The following is a 17,686-nucleotide window of genomic DNA, read 5'->3' on the forward strand; positions in this document are numbered from 1 at the left end:
ACAAAATAATAAAAAAAACTGAATTAAGTAATTATTTTTCACTTATAAAACAGGAAATAGCTACATAAAATTGCAAATTACAAAAATTTAATGAAAGAGTTATAAAAATCTTTATTTAAATTATTGTAATATTTCCGCATTTTATCGATCTAGACAAAGCGATCCGTCTTACTGAGCACGTGTATTAGATGATAATGGCGGTTAAATATCATTATCACAACGAGCTTGTTACGCAATGCGTTTTTGTGTTTCTAACACTGTGTTGCGTGCACTACATGCAATAACACAAAGATGTTTCAGCTGATGCGGAAGTGCATTCAACTAGGACACGCACGCATCCTTTCTAACCAATATCACTTAATACCACTTCACGAATAACATGACTAATTGAACAGATTTTTATTTTTTTTTGGTCAACCAAGACGGTTTAAAACTCATGGTTTTGGTTTTTATTTTTACTTTAATGTGATAAAACCTATGTTATATCAACATTGTTGAAACGACTCTGATTCTTTTCAAGTTATTAAAAAAGACTTACAGCGTCGTTAGTTATAATTACTATGCTTGCGTTTTCAGAACCAGGCGGTCCAAGTAGAACTTTTTAAGTTTTCCAAGTTGTGTTACAAAAGCTGAAATTGTCTGAAAAACAACATTTATTTTAGCTAAATTTGCCTTTTTGTCTCTAATTTAAACACTTTTTTCAGATTTAAAATATGACCTAGCTTTGTAAAACTTCTATCGCATTATAATAACGATTACATAAAGGGTGTCATTTAGTTGTTGGAAGCCAAAAACTAATTTTTTTTTACCTAAAACGTTGTTGCATCAGTCAACTAAATTCCAAAAAAAAAATTTGTATGACCTAACAAAACTGGCTGCTCTGGTAGCCTATTTAAATCTTTGTCAAAATTACAAGGCAAATGTCTCAGCAAAATTACTGCGCTTATATATAAAATTTCTTTTAGTAAAGTTACAACATTTATAAAATTACAAAATATTTAACCAATCAGCATTACTTTAACTATTATTGGCACCATTTTGTTTGGTGCATAATGGCTGTTTTAGCTTGTACCAATGCTCGTTTGCTTGCTTAAATATTGACAAATATCTTATCCAATGGGCTAATTCTAATACGATACGTTGCGTCAATTTTATGTCCAATAACGTAAGTAATATTTACTTAAAACAACTGCATAGCTTAGTAAACATGGTTTTTTTTATACAAAAAGTTTAAATTTGTTTGTGAAGTGGTATTAAATTTTTGTAAAAATAGATTCTAGCTGTTTATGTGACGCTATAAAACTTGTCTAAAATATTTACATATTTATTAATATAACTTTCAATGTCAATGATTACATAAACATGTATTTCAAAAGACTTGAAAAACTTAAAAATTGAATAAAAAAGCCTTACTTAATCAATGTTTATAAAGTGTTTTTTAAGACAACCTGAATGTAATTTCCAAAATAATGCATAATATATCAGTCATGATTTTAAAAATAACATAAACTTATATTTTAAAGCTTGTTAGTAACGTAAAGAAAAACTCAAATATGCATATCAATTCGACGTGTGAAAAAGATTTTTAACTTGAAATGTTTTTTATTCTTTTTTTTTCTTTGTTATAATCTTCAAATTTGTAAGATGTTAATGCAACAGCATTATTAATACTGCCGTACTTAGTGAAAAAGTAGTATCTCCAAGATATTGGGAGTCAACAACGTCGTTTTGTACCATTTTCTCAATAAAAAAACAAAAAGTACAAGCATTTGAAATTAAGAAAATAAACAGTAAGTCAATAGTTTTTAAGAAATTAGAAGCACAAATACAGTAAATCCCATTAAGTAGCAAAAAAGTAACGTGGAGTTACTGTTAATTCGTTTATTTTCAAAACGGATCAATAATGTGTCTAAACCTGTTTAGTCGATTTTTTAGCATCTCGCTTAGATGGAGATACTGCTTTTTCGCTCAGCACGCCATTATTGATAATGCTGTTGTATTACCAATACGTTACGAATTTGAAAATTAAAAGAGAATATATAAAAATAATTTGTTAAATCTTATTTTTATGAATTGTCGCTAACTCGTTGCAAGCTAATATAGTTCATAGTCAGACTAAGTCGTTGTCTTTATTGTTACAAATGTCGCTAGCAAACTGCTGGGCTATTTCTTACCGGGTATCTGCTATATGCAATTAAATCAATTGCTTCAAAATTATAATTTTATGTAGATAGATATGTATTAATTTTACGTAATACATATGAATCTATTTATATGCAGTATACGTTAGACAAAACATAGATTTTTTATAATCCGTAGTTATAACAATACAATTTAAATGGGACTCACAAATAGGGATTTTTTTTGGGGATTGGCTAGATCACTGACCACGAGGAAATTTTTTTAAAATGAGAATTTTAAATTAAGCATTAATTACAACCATTTAATTAACTCTTTTTTTACAAGAAAAAATTTATTACAACCAAAGCTGTGATGTTATTATTATAATATCAGAAAAAACCAGGCCAGAATGCCTCAGTAAAAATAAACACTTAAGTAATCTCAGTCAATGTTGTTTAGATCTAATCCAAACCCATTTTAAGCTGCGTTTACTTAGACGTCTGTCTGCAAACTTGACAGCTTTTTAAATAAAAAGTAATACATGATTTTTCAGATTGCGATTGATACGTTCGATATAGATAGACATAATTAAAAAGGCATTCCACGTAATAACTTTTACTAGGTATGTTATTTTATATAACTTTGTATCATTCAATCATTATGAAATAATTGAAGATGTAACAAAAGCTATAAAAATGGCATGTTATAATAGACAAGACACGTTATAATTGATAACTTTGTAACGTCTAACAATAATTTTGTTTTAAATGGAAGAGTCGTGATAAACCTGATGAATATAGAAATTTATTTTTTGGTTGAACACGTTCTTTGAAAGAGAAGCATTTATTCAGTGTCATCAAATAGAAGCACAAATAAAGAATCGTTAGGGAAATATTAGTTACGGAACAATAATCGAAGAACATTAATGAAAAGACATTGTTATTATGTCGATTGGTTGAAAGTTGAAAGGTTATTGTGTTATATATAACACAATAACCTTTCAACTTAAAAAAAATTCATTTGCTTTTTCGTTTTCTAATAAATAAAAAAATATTAAATAAATAAAAAATAATAAATAATTTAAAATTTGATTATAACAAATTATTGAAATTTAGATCTAATATATTACTTATTGGAATATAGTAATATAGATAATTTTTATTACAATATTAGTTATTAAACATATTACATATATTTTTTTAACAACAGGATATGTTAATGACATATTTTGGTTTCTTAACTGGTTGTTTTTCTCGATTATATATAAATAAAGAATATAATTTTATTTTATTTAAAGTTTGTATTGTTCTAAAAATGTCAGAAATTGAATGCTACAAAAATAAGTTTTTTTAATATATAATTTTTAACGCCAACTGCAACCTGCGCCCCAAAGTTATATATACTTCCTGAACCTTTTGAAAAATAAAAATAAAATAATAATATATGAACGAGCATTTTTTTACATTTCTTGAATAAATAAATATTACAGTTAAATAAATTTTCTTAAAATAAAACTCACTCAATTTACTGAGTTCGGAATTATTTTTTCAGATCAAATGCTTTAGGATTTTAAATATAACCACAATGCTTGATAATTGAAAGTAAATAATAGTGGTTAAGATACTTTAATTAACACTAATAAAATGGTATAAAAACTTTTCTTTTGTAAACAATTTCTTTATATTAGGATGTTTATTCAAGTATTGGTACTCGTATTGTGTTTAAAAGAAAGCGTCTCTCAAGGTCAGTAGTTTCAATATATATATATATATATATATATATATATATATATATATATATATATATATATATATATATATATATATATATATATATATATATATATATATATATATATATATATATATATATATATATATATATATATATATATATATATATATATATATATATATATATATATATATATATATATATTTACAATGATTGGAGTCTGTGAACGAAAAAGCCCCAAAATTTTCACCCTCTTCCCTAAACACGAGAGCAATAAGTTGGTAAAATATTTTATTTACTATTCTCCTCTAAATTTACATTCATTGATTAATTGTCGATAGCGTGATACACATAGTGTTAAAGAGATGCATCTAAAAAAAATTACGCTTCAGAAATACTTATAAGAAAGTTATGATGCAGCAATTGGTACTCAGTACAAGAAGCGTACCCAGGGAAAGCTACTGGTAATCTTTTAATCATTAAATCAGCTGATCATTTTAGCTTTTTTAATTTTGCAAAAAGTATAGCTCTATTATTATTTTTGTTATTAGAAATAGAATCAATATTGACAAAACTTTTTTTTAAAGACCCTCCACCTCCCCTCCCATTGATAAAAATATCAAAATGAGCCCGCGCAGTACCTTTTGTTAAAATAATTGACGTTATGCATGCAATCAGTGAGTCAACACCGATAAAAAGAAATCTCTTTTCAAATTACAATTAAGCGTTCAACTGAATGCATTAACTATTCTAAAACTATATTTAGCCATTTCTAATACAGTTGAACGCTTGTTTTGGATTAACGCTTTACTTTAAATAAGTACTAGAGCTGAACATTACTACTCGTTAAAAATTTGCATGCAAATTACATGATCACAAATTACACGGATTCTATCAATTTAATCAATATTTTAATAAACTTTGATCCTTAATCTGATATTTTTAACATGATAAAGCAGAAATTTAAGAAAATATTTTTGAAATATAAAAAAAAAACTGTTTTGTAATATTGCAAAATACCATTAGTGGCATCCGCATAATAAGTATACTTATACTTATTATAACTACAGCCAGCCGATAACTTTGCAACATGTGATATAGTGGCTAGCCATTTTTGGCAGCTACCACTAATGTTCCACTGAGTAAACGGTGAGCAAAACATACATACATACATATATACATACATACATATATACATACTTATTTACATATATACATACATACATATATACATACATACATATATACATACATACAGTTTGTCACTCATAAAAATCATGAACTAAAGGTTTTTAAATATTTTTCCTTAATTTTTTTTGCCTAATAAGAAAACACAACTTCATATTAACATTTAATCTTGTTTCTTTTGATACAAGATTAACATGTTTGAACAAAAATTATTTTAAATAATATTGAGGCTTTTTTTATCAGCAGAACAGTTAGTAACCTGTAGTTGTACAAAGTTAAAATAATTATATTGAACAAATTTAATTTGAATAATGTTTTGAAAGTTTTCAAACTAATAGCTAAGTAGCAAATATACTAGTTGACTTTCAGTTGTTTAAATTAACATTATTTTTATAGTGTGCGATGTTGGCGGAGAAAAGTATCCTATTGGTTCCTTTATCAATAAGTGTCAACGATGCAATTGTAACAGAGATGGTTCATGGAAATGTGACCCTCAATGCCCAGTGGAATCTATTACTTGCCCCGCAGGACAAATAATAACTCGTGTTCGTAAAGAAGTTTCAAGTGGATGTTTTTGTGACAAACTTACGTGCGTCACAGACTCAAATGCAGGTTAAATAGTACTTTCGTTGAATTTTTATTTAAGCAATGACAAACAAATTTAAGCTTGGTAAAAAAAAAATAGATTTAAGACAAAAACATTTTAATTCTTTAATTAGGAATTTTTCTTTTATGTGTTTTAATAAATTTAAAAATACATAAAAAAAACTAAACAAATAATATATATGTGCTTGTGTGCGTGTGTGTGTATTTATATGTGTGTGTTTGAGTGTGTATGTGTGTGTTATATAACTAACTTTATTTTATTATCTGTGTTTCTTCACCAAGAGTTTTCTCTCTCTGTCTCTCTCTGTCTCTCTCTCTCTCTCTCTCTCTCTCTCTCTCTCTCTCTATATATATATATATATATATATATATATATATATATATATATATATATATATATATATATATATATTTATATATAATTTATACATATACATATATATATATATATAATATATATATATATATATATATATATATATATTATATATAATTTAAACATATATATATATATATATACAGTAGCGTCCAAAAGTAATTGGACAAACACCTTTTTGGTTATATTTTCTCATCGAGTTAACATTTTTAAAAGAAACTTTGCATAAGCATGTCAAATTATACCACAATTATGAAAAAGAAAACATAAATCCTAATTTGGGAGTAATTACTCAAAATTTTGCTAAAAGAATGAAAATGATTGGCTCAAAAGTAATTGGACAAACTAAATATGTCGTTTAAAAATAAAACTTTCTCAACAAAGGATAAATTTTCAGCATTTTTTATGAAGATTTCTGTTAAATAATAATATAATGTTACATAGTGTTATATTCTGTTACATAATGTATATAATCTGTGTATAACCCTAGTACTTCGTTGGAAAAACTTTTGCCGCAACGACAGCATTATATCTACGTGGCATTGAATCAACCAAATTAATTAAAACATCAATTGGTATTTCCTCCCAAGTGCGCTTAATTAACTCAAACAAATCGTGCTGATTAGATGGTTTCCGAACACTAATTTTTCTCTCAATATTTTCCCAAAGATGTTCGATTGGGTTCAGGTCCGGAGATTGTGACGGCCATTCCAAGATACAAACTTTCTTTTGAGCTAAAAATTCCGTGACTAGCTTGAAGGTGTGTTTCGGATCGTTGTCGTGTTGGAAAGTCCAACCACACAACATTTTGTCTTTTGCATGTGGCAGCATTATATCTTTGATTAATTCTTTATACATGTTTTGGTCCATAATGCCTTGAACTCGATAGATTGGACCTACTCCATCACGGCTAAAACATGACTAAACCATTACTGAACCACCACCATACTTTACTGAAGGAACTTGGTACTTAACATTATTTCGAAGACCTATTGGACGTCAAACATATTTAATACCATCAAAATCAAACATATTAAACTTTGACTCATCATTCCATAGTATTTTCGACCATTGATTTGCTGTCCAATTTAGATGTTCTTTAGCGAATTTTAACCGTGCTCTACGATTTTTTGCTGAAACAAAAGATTTTTTAACAGGACGACGGCCAAAAAGATTGTTTTGTCTTAAGCGACGCTTTACTGTTGCATAAGAGCAAGAAATTTGATGTGACTGTGTAAATTCTCTATCATTGAATGTTTTTATAAAAATCTGGCTTCAGAAAAAGAAGTTAAAATAGTTTAAGTTATATCAACATTGTTAGAATTTAGTTGGTCCAATTACTTTTGAGCCAATCATTTCCATTCTTTTAGCAAAATTTTGAGTAATTACTCCCAAAAGGGAATTTTTGTTTTGTTTTTCATAATTGTAGTTTAATTTGACACGCTTACGCGAAATTTCATTTAAAAATGTTTACTTAATGAGAAAATATAATCAGAAAGGTGTTTGTCCAATTACTTTTGGGCGCTAATGTATATATATATATATATATATATATATATATATATATATATATATATATATATATATATATATATATATATATATATATGTATATACATATACATATATATATATATATATATATATATATATATATATATATATATATATATATATGTATATACATATACATATATATATATATATATATATATATATATATATATATATATATATATATATATATAATTTATACATATATATATCTATATATATATATCTATATATATCTATATCTATATATATATATATATATATAATATATATATATATATATATATATATATACACATATATATATATATATATATATATATATATATATATATATATATATATATATATATATATATATACACATATATATATATATATATATATGTGTGTGTGTGTGTGTATATGTATAAATTGTAGTGTGCGATGTTCGTGGAGAGAAGTATCCCACTGGTCAATTTATTAACAAGTGCCGAAAATGCAATTGTAACAAAGATGGCTCTTGGAAATGTGACCCTCAATGTCCAGAGGAACCTATTACATGCCCCAAAGGACAAACAGTAACTCGTGTTCGTACAGAAGTTTTAAAAGGGTGTTATTGTGACAAACTTACCTGTGTCAATAATCAAAACGCAGGTAAAGTTGATATATTTAACGTATAAAACTTAAATGAAATTAAAAAACGAAGTTAAAAAGATTTAAATAAACATTATGTTTCACAGTGTGTGATGTTCGGGGCGAGAAGTTCCCTGCTGGTCCATTCATCTACAAGTGTCGAAAGTGCAATTGTAACAGAGATGGTTATTGGAAATGTGAGCCTCAATGTCCAGAACAATCAATTATATGTCCCGCAGGGCAAATAGTAGCTCGTAATCGTACAGAAGTTTTAAGCGGGTGTTATTGTGAAAAGCTTACTTGCGTCAAGAATTTAAATGCAGGTAAAATTTATATATTTAACGCATAAGTCAAATAAAACATAAAAATAACGTATTATAAAAGGAAATTATTATACACCAAAAATATTTTGTCGAGATAAATTTATTATTAATTTATTTTATTCGAAACTTACTGTTAAGAAAATCAAACTTCAAGTATTTAGATAAGCTTTACGTTTCATAGAGTGTAATGTTCGTGGAGAAAAATATTCCGTGGGTACTTTCTATAACATGTGCCGAAGATGCATTTGTAATAGAGATGGCTCTTGGAAATGTGATCCTCAATGTCCAGAGCAATCGATTACTTGTCCAGCCGGTCAAAAAATAACTACAGTTCGTACAGAGGTTTTAAGCGGGTGTTATTGTGACAAACTTACTTGTGTCGCAAATTCAAATGCAGGTAAACCTATTAAAAGTTTGTTTAAAGTTTATTAAAGTAAAATTGTGCGGCCGTAGCACAGTGATTAGAACGCTTGCTTTATAAGGAGGAGATCCAGGTTCGAAACGAGCTTTGGACATATTTTCGTGCTACGGTAAGGAAGGAGGCGTGAACTTCCTGCTTAAATGCACTTCCGCGGTGCCTTGCGACAAGACCGTAAGGTCTTCTTGGGGCATCTAAAAAAATAAAAAAATAAAATAAAAAAAATAGAAAATAAATAAGAAAAAGAGAATAAAAAATTATGTCAAGCTAGGTTTGTTTACCATAAGCGCTCGAAGTGTTTAAAAATTAAGTGGGGGGGGGGGGGGGGCAGAAATGGATGGGGCTTGGGGAGGAATAACGCCCCCCAAACATCCTTCCTTGAATGGGGTGTTTGGGGGCGTTATTTCACTGAAATTTTTTTAGGCATAATTAACTCTGCTTAATGCAGATTTGCAATACTTTTTAAAACATTATATTTAAATATATGGTACAAAACAAAACCTACCAAAAACAATTACAGTTGCTGTAAAAATGCCCAAATACGGATGAGCGTTCACGAGTTTTAGCCACAAACTCCTCCATGAGTGCTTTAATGTCAACCTTGTCTAGGTACTCTTTGTTAATGTGCATTAAAGCAAGGTGAGTGAGGCGACTCTGTGACATTATTGACCACAGCCAAGTATTAAGCCGTCTCAATGCACTGAAGGACCTTTCAGAACCAGCGACGGATATTGGAACAGAAAAAACACAGCACAACTATCTGTTCCACCATGTCAAATGACCTGCAGGTACTTGGTTCAAGGTCTTTTAAAGCTGCTGCTAGCTAGTGTAAATCTTTTGGTAGTGACTTGTCCTTAAACAACTGTGGAAGCAGTTGCAGCTGTAACTGCAACATAAGAACATCGACATTATTTGGCAAACTTTGCCGTGGCATACTGATTAGTGTTGCTGCATTACTTGTGGATGTGCATAAACTTATCAAAATAGCTTCTGTGCTTGCAATTTTATGCAATCCTTCTTTGTTAAAATGGCACTGCAGTTCTGCAACTGAGTGGTCAACGAAGAAACTTTTCTTCCAGATAACATCTGTAGTTAATTGTTCTACATTACGGCTTTGAGCTCCATGCAAGAAACAAGCAGGAGCATTAACTGTGGAACTACGCTGTGCCTTATGCAGCTCGAGATTCAGTGTGGTAGCTTTCTCGATAGCCTTCCTGTGTAATTCTGAAGCAAATTCATCACTACGCAAGTCTTGAAGTTGAGCCAGAAGGAGTTGAAAACATTTTTCAGCGGCTGATGCACTCAGTGATGGGCTCTGTAAAGCTTTGGCTACCAATTCAAATTTGGAAAATAGAGCATCGCATAATAGGACTCCATAAAAGGTTTGTGCCTTAGAAACATGTTTGCCTAAGCCTGAGATTTTAGCCCTTGCTTCAACACGTACTGACCTATCACCTGCCAGCTGAGACAATGTTTCATAAACTTCTCCATAAGTTGTCATAATTCTACTAATGGCTTTTGCCCTAATACACCATCGAGTTGGACATAAGCTGACCAAGTTCAGAACAACATCATCTGAACCAAATAAAGATTCATACAATGTCTTTCTCTTTGAAGACTCTCTTATGATTGTTCCAACATCACGCACAAATTGAATTGTGTCAATAACCATTTTTACTTCAAAGCTGACTTCTTGTAAAACAAGATCCAACGAATGATTTGCGCAGTGAACATACACTGCTTGTGGGTAAGTTTCTCCGAGATGAACTCTTACTCCAGATAAGTGTTCGCTCATGTTACTGGCTCCATCAAATGCATAGCCAACTAGTTTATTCATGGGTATTGTGCAGCGGGTAAACATATCAATTATGGTATTAAACAATGTTTCAGCAGTGCTGTTCTGGCAATTGTAGAAACCCATAAAACATTCCTGTACTTTTAAGTTAGGGTCTACATAACGTATGCTGGCAGAAAATTGCTCATGACCCACCACATCTGTAGTTCCATCAGCTGTAAGGCCAAGATATGAGCACTGTGATATATTAGTGACAATGCTTTGTTGAACTGAATGTGCAAACATTTGAATAATTTCACTTTGTATTGTGTCTGACATCCATGTGTCGCGTTTGTTTAACCACTCTTTCACAGAGGGTAAATCTTGTACACGTTCTAGTACAAGCTGCCATAGATTTCCATCATGATGTTCTCCTCCTCTCAATGCCAGACCCTGTCGTCCTAAATATTTAATGCTTGAAAATATTACTTTCAAAACAGTTCGAGCGATGGCCTGAGATGATGACACCTGTTCACTCAAAATAGCAGATATAGGAGTCTTTTTGGAATACATTATTTTCTCTGTGGCTTCTTTGTGCGGATGACTTTTTATGAGTCTTTGTAAGTGTTGTCTTTGTGCGGATGACTTTTTATGAATTGAAAATTTTTTGGTTCCTTTATTCCAGTTGGAAAAGCCAAAATCAACAAAAACATTAGCTTGTCGATTGCCTAAAGTTACTAGTTTCTTATTCACAGCTTCCAAGCAGTTGAAACACCAAACAGAATCTGTCTCAGGAACATAGTGTAACCATGGTCATTTCACAAACCAAATACTCTTACAGGACCTTTCATACTGATCGAATGCAAATTTCTTAGTTGGGAATTTGTACGTAGAAGGGGGTTGAAAGGGATAAAGGACCACGGTAGGACCTGTTACTGCCGGTACAGCAGATTTGCTTGACTCAAACTTGGCAGAGAAGGTGGATGTGGTAAACACAGATGGCTGTGTTGATGGATCAAAATCATACTGTGAGGATGTAGTGGTTTCACAAACACAATCACCAGTTTCATTTTAGCCCGTGTTTGACCTAAAGGATTTGGATATGAATATTACATACATTTCACCTTTTAGTATTTGTTAAAAAAAATATTTTGAGTAGTCTTGCGATTATGGAATGTTGCCGTAAAAAGATCACACTGCGTATGCTAGCTAACCTAGGCAACTATTTAGTACAATCGTCTGTTCCATGATTTAAATTTAACATACTAAATGCTTACTAACCTCGCTCTTGAAAAGAAGACGTCTATAGTCTTTAAACTTCTTTGCATTCTGACATTGACTTATTTATTAAAGAATTGTGCGATTAAACATTAAAACAAACTTTGCTTTTTTAAATTTTATTTCATTTTCATGGAGTCTGTACTCTATACTCTGTACAATGAAATTTTTTTACTAATTGAATTCTATTGAAAAATTCTTAATTTAGTTCTCTTTTTCGTCATGGATAATGTCATGGATAATTTTTGTCATAGATAAATAACTTTAAAACAATAGACTTTCAAAAGTTGCGTTTTGACGTTTTCAAAACTGAAAATGTTTTTTTTGCGACTGATTTATATGAGAGCGATATTTTCTTTTATAACAGAAAAGTATTTGACTCTACATAATTTGTTTTAAAAATTTTTAAAGCTGAACTCCAAACTAATATAGGAAAGTTCACGGTAATACACATCAACATCAGGAACTTAAATACAAATATCGATAAGCTAAAATACTTTCTTAACGAATGCAAAAGTTCTTTAAAAAAAAAAGAGCTTTTGCATTTTTTTGAATGCAAAAGTTTTTTTTCGAGATGTCTAGATATAGGTTGAGTGAAGCAACAATAAACCAGTCAGAGTCGAGTAAATACGTTTTAAAGCAACTTCAAGACTGAAAGAAACTCCACAAAGTTCAATGATTCTGAGTTTATTTTTTCGCACTCAATTTTGCCTAATTGAAATTCAATAAGGACATAATGGATCAGGTAATTACATTCTTCGTGATGAATTTGGAGTTTCCATGTACTTTATTCAAATTAGTTTATTGAATGTATTCAAACGGAAGAAATAGTTAACAGGGTTCAAAAATCTTGTTCATACATTCTAATCTCATCTCCGTCTACTTTAGGTTAGCCTTCTTCTTCAGCTTAAGAAGTTTCAGTATCATTGAAATTCGTCTTTAAAGAGCCACCAGTTACCTATACACTAGCCAAAGAATTAGTTTTTTTGCATCGGTTAACGAACGCGCTGAACATGTCATAGCTTCAGGTCAGAATGCTTAACTAGCTGTTAATATAATCAACGGAACGGTGGAACAAGGAGTCGTTAGACTATTTGACTACGTTTCTTGCTTCTAACAATGTAAAACATTATGCTATCATATCATTGCAGCACGGTTTACTTTAGACATTTGCAAGAGAATTTCCCAAAGCAATTTCAATCTGACTCTATTGCGTCGTAGCAACCAAAATGTCTGGAGAAAATCACTGGTTGAAAACGAACAAGGAAAGAAGATATCAGCATTGTAGCACAGAAGGCATCAATCGAGCTATATAAGAGAAAATATGGAAGTGAAAATACAGGAAAGAGTTCTTATAAATAAAACAGCATCTAGATCTAAAATAACAGAAAATATACAAGTATAGTAACAATGAAAATATCAATTGTAATAATAAAAATATAAGGATAATAATGATGAAAATATCAATTGCGAAATTTGCTAGATTTATCAAAAAAAAACAATCGACCAGAGGCAATAAATGTCCATATTGGTACATACCAACGCGTTGCTATTAATAAAGTTCCAAAAATATATATTCGTCATAAATGCTTATTAAGGAATGAAATAAATTAAATTATTTTCGCATAATTCTTTCTGAACTTTTAAAATCTCTCGATGAGAATTTAAAAACATCTTAAAATATTTATTATAAATGTTTATTGTTATATATATTATTATCATTATTGTAACTATTTTTTCATTACTATTAATTATTATTGTTATGAATATATAAACTTTATTAATATTTATCATTATTATTGATTTTTTTTTCTATTGAAATGCTATTTATACTCCGCCGTTTTAAAAACAAAAAAATAAAAACAAAAAAAGGTTTTAGGCCTCTTAACTGCAGCATATCCTCTTAACTGCAGCATATCATAAAGAGTGAAAAATCCATTTCTGTTTCTACAAAAAAAAAAAAAAAAAAAATTGTGAACTGTGAAAAATTTCAACTGTTATTGGTTAGATATATCTTAATTCAATTCAATATATGTTGAGTTTGGATATAACTGCATATCAAGTTAAGAACAGAATTCAGAAAAGGAGGACTAACCATAGGCAACTTTTTCCTGAGTGAACTTTGTTGAGTATCTTAGACAAGGATTATTTTCAAAATTCATAAAAAAAAAGTTAGTTCTAATTATTATTCTGATAAATAGAAAACAGAAAATAATATTAAACAAATAAATGTTTATAGTTTTTAATTGTTTACTTTTATTGATGGAACATGTGTCTTATTTATAACAGATGTCTAATTTATAACAGTTGTATAATTAATAAACGGTATAGCCACGGCAAGTTTTGAATTTTTTTTGTATCAAAATGATAGCAATAAACAATATGAAATAATCAAATATATTTGATTATTTCATACTTCAATAAGTATACTTAATGCTTCTAGATGACAACTCTCTATGATGCCGAGCTTCATTTGTTTGGTTCCTGGTCCTAATACTTGACGTTGCTTTAACTCCAAATTAGTTAAAGAGTTTTAAAAATGAAAGATACATCCTTAATATTAACTAAGAATAAAAATTTTAAATATAGAAAATAAAAATAGCTGGTTTTGAATGCTTAGGACGAACTTGTTTAGTTTTTTAAAATTATAACAGAATAATTTTTTGTTATAAAGTAAGAACTGCAACCCTTTTGAAAAACGAATTTTATTTTTTAAACTAAATAATTTTTTTAAAAAAAAAAAAAAAAATTAAAAGTATTTCTTTCTTCTTACATCTAATATCTTACCATTAGGCATAGGCATACGCAAACCTTTTTGATGTTTCAGATCTAACACTTTCATTATGCAAACTCTTAACTATGATGATGCTTTATCAAAAAAGAGTATTTTGAAAAGAATATTTACGATTGGCACCTGGGAAAAAAAATATCCCAGAAAGTTTTCTCCCTCTACTCTAAATGTGAAAGCATTGAGTTAACAAATTATATTTTAATCTTATATACTAAATTTAATTTCATTAACTTTTAGTTGCATTTAATAATCTATTAACGTTAAAATTTTATGACCAATTAAAATTTCCCCTAAAAAGAGAGGGTTGTATATTTCATATGGTCATAACTTTTGAACGTTAAAAGATTTCTAAATGAAACTTTTCTGAAATATTAAAACCTGATGGTGAACTTAAACTTAGTATGCTAAAAATATATATTTAAATTCATATATAATTAAATAAAAATATATATTTAAATTCATATATAATTAAATCAAAATATATTTAAAAAAATAAAACTAAATTAAGTATGCTAAAAATATATTTTATGATCATTATCGTAACATTTGTGGTAAAGGCAATAAACATTTTAGGATATTTTTGTTCCCATACTTCAGTCAGGAGCAAGTTTTGAGTCGACACATAATACGTGAAAGTGTCATATCTGAAACATCAAAAAATCCTACGCTTAAGCTTCCTAATTTTTACTTACTTTATTTTCTTACTACTCTTGCTTCTAACTTCTAATTTCTAACTTCTTACTTCTAACTTTCACAAACATAAAGTTTAAAGTTATTCAATCCAAGTATAAAGTTAAAATTTGTCTTCGCAACGTATCCTTTTGCTTTAATAAAACTCTTATAAAAAAATTCAAAATGTGTCAAAATCTAGTTTAAAATAAAATGTTAAGAATGACTTTTTTTGCAGAGTTCAAAATTGACTTTTTCCTAGATTTAAACTAAGTCTGCTTTTCTGTGCTTAAACACTCACTTTATTGACATAGTGTGTGACGTTCGTGGTGAGAAGTATCCCACTGGATCGTTTATCAATAAATGTCGAAAATGCAATTGCAATGGAGATGGCTCATGGCAATGTGATCCTCAATGTCCAGTTGAATCCATCAATTGTCCTGCCGGAGAAATAATTACTCGCACTCGCACAGAAATTTTTAAAGGTTGTTTTTGTGACAAACTTACATGCATCAAAGATCCGAATAGAGGTGAGTTCAATATCTTTAATGCTTTATACTAAAAAGAAGCAGTATAAATTCTAGCAGATACCAAAAAAAAAAAAAAAGGAAACGATTTATATTAAGTATTTAAAGGCTTGTTATATTTCATAGTGTGTCATGTTGGCGTAGAACAGTATCCTATAGGACCATTTATCAACAAATGTCGTAAATGCAATTGTAACAAAGATGGTTCGTGGAAATGTGACCCTCAATGTCCAGTTGAATCTATCACTTGCTCCGCTGGACAAATAATAACTCGTGTTAACACAGAAATTTCGAGTGGATGTTTTTGTAACAAACTTGCCTGTGCCGCTGAGCTAAAAAAAGGTGTAACCAACGTTATGAAACAAATAATGTTTAAAGTAGTGTGAGTTTATTAAAAAGAAAAGGAGTTATCGGTGAAAAAAAAATTACAACTCATAAAAAAAAAGTTGATGAATAATTGATGATATTTTCAATATTTTAAATTTTTAATTATTTCGACATATTGCGCCTCGTATACTTTGTTATTTTTTGCTTTTGATTTGCACAATTTAAGTTTGAATTTATTTGAATTTTAGAGTGTAACGTCGATGGCGTTATTTATTCAGTTGGAAAATTCACTTCCCAATGTCGCAATTGTATTTGCAACAGCGATGGCTCGTGGAGTTGTTCTTCATTTTGTCCTGAATATAGTATACGTTGTGAAGATAATCAGGTTGTAAAATACATTCGTGAAGAAATATCAGGCTGTTTTTGCGATAAACCAATTTGCGTAAACATTAATTAACATTATTTTGTTATTGTATTGTTTATATATATATATATGTATATATATATATATATATATATATATATATATATATATATATATATATATATATATATATATATATATATATATTTAATTTAAATTTTTTAAATTTTAATTAAATAATTTATTAGATTAATTTAATAATTGTTGGTCTAATTATAACAGTTAATATAAATTATACAACTTAACTATTATTCTTTAAAATATTTTCAACTATTCTACCATAGTAGAGTAGCCTGGGTTCTTATTCCAACCAGAACAAGAGCTTTGTTTTAAGCTTCGTAATTTTTTTCTCTTGATCTTTAGCAATAACCTTTTCACTTTTTACTTTGTATTTGCCAAGTAAGTAATTTAGGTCTTTTTAAACATAAAAATAATACATTTGTAGAGTTAAATACAAAAATAGTCATTGTTCGGAATTGCATTTTGCACGGGCTACTTTGAATAAAAGTTAATGTTCACAAAAAACGCTTGGTAATATTCTTTCTTTTTTAATTGCATGTTTTACATAAAGTTTTTTTAATTGCATGTTTTACATAAAGTTTTTTTAATTGCATGTTTTACATAAAGTCGGACATTTGAAAAACAGCAAAAACATTAATACTACTTAACTTAACAGTTTTCACTTTCAATTGTTTAAAAATATTTTCTTGTAGTAGAAAAAGACATTTTATTTCTCTCCAATAAAGTAACTTTTTTTTATGGACCTTGCCACATTCTGCTTTTGTTTCCTTTACTTCTATTATTTATAGCTGTAAAATCCTTTTCTAAATTAGTTGGTGATAACAAAATAAACTGCTTGAATTTCATAATGATAAGTGTCATTATATTTGATGCAAATAAGTGTAATCTTAATTGCAAAAACTAATCAACAAGCTTAAACGAAAATAAACTTTGAAAATGT

The 17,686-nt window shown here is 28.7% G+C and overlaps 1 protein-coding gene across 2 annotated transcripts; it reads left to right on the forward strand.

The window, feature by feature from the left end:
* Positions 1-2,594: 2,594 nt before the first annotated feature.
* Positions 2,595-17,446, forward strand: LOC100213558 (SCO-spondin). 2 transcript variants are annotated; one of them, XM_065791212.1, is made up of 9 exons: positions 2,595-2,743; positions 3,809-3,864; positions 5,440-5,655; positions 8,000-8,215; positions 8,302-8,517; positions 8,699-8,914; positions 15,762-15,977; positions 16,101-16,316; positions 16,550-17,446. In XM_065791212.1, the coding sequence occupies exons 2-9, from the start codon at positions 3,810-3,812 to the stop codon at positions 16,756-16,758; spliced, it is 1,560 nt and encodes a 519-aa protein (XP_065647284.1). In that variant the 5' UTR covers positions 2,595-2,743; position 3,809; the 3' UTR covers positions 16,759-17,446. The 2 variants fall into 2 exon arrangements, with proteins under 2 accessions (XP_065647284.1, XP_065647285.1); XM_065791213.1 differs by lacking the exon at positions 5,440-5,655.
* The last annotated feature ends 240 nt before the right edge of the window (positions 17,447-17,686 follow it).

The sequence above is a fragment of the Hydra vulgaris genome, chromosome 02 (genome assembly GCF_038396675.1).
Source record: "Hydra vulgaris chromosome 02, alternate assembly HydraT2T_AEP".
Classification (NCBI taxonomy): Eukaryota; Metazoa; Cnidaria; class Hydrozoa; order Anthoathecata; family Hydridae; genus Hydra; species Hydra vulgaris.

Bases quoted from the DNA above. Each gene is read 5' to 3' on its own strand.
- LOC100213558 (XM_065791212.1), top strand. From the start codon at position 3,810: ATGTTTATTCAAGTATTGGTACTCGTATTGTGTTTAAAAGAAAGCGTC. The intron at 8,216-8,301 runs GTAAAGTTGATA...TATGTTTCACAG, and splicing joins TGTCAATAATCAAAACGCAG to TGTGTGATGTTCGGGGCGAG. The intron at 15,978-16,100 runs GTGAGTTCAATA...TATATTTCATAG, and splicing joins CATCAAAGATCCGAATAGAG to TGTGTCATGTTGGCGTAGAA.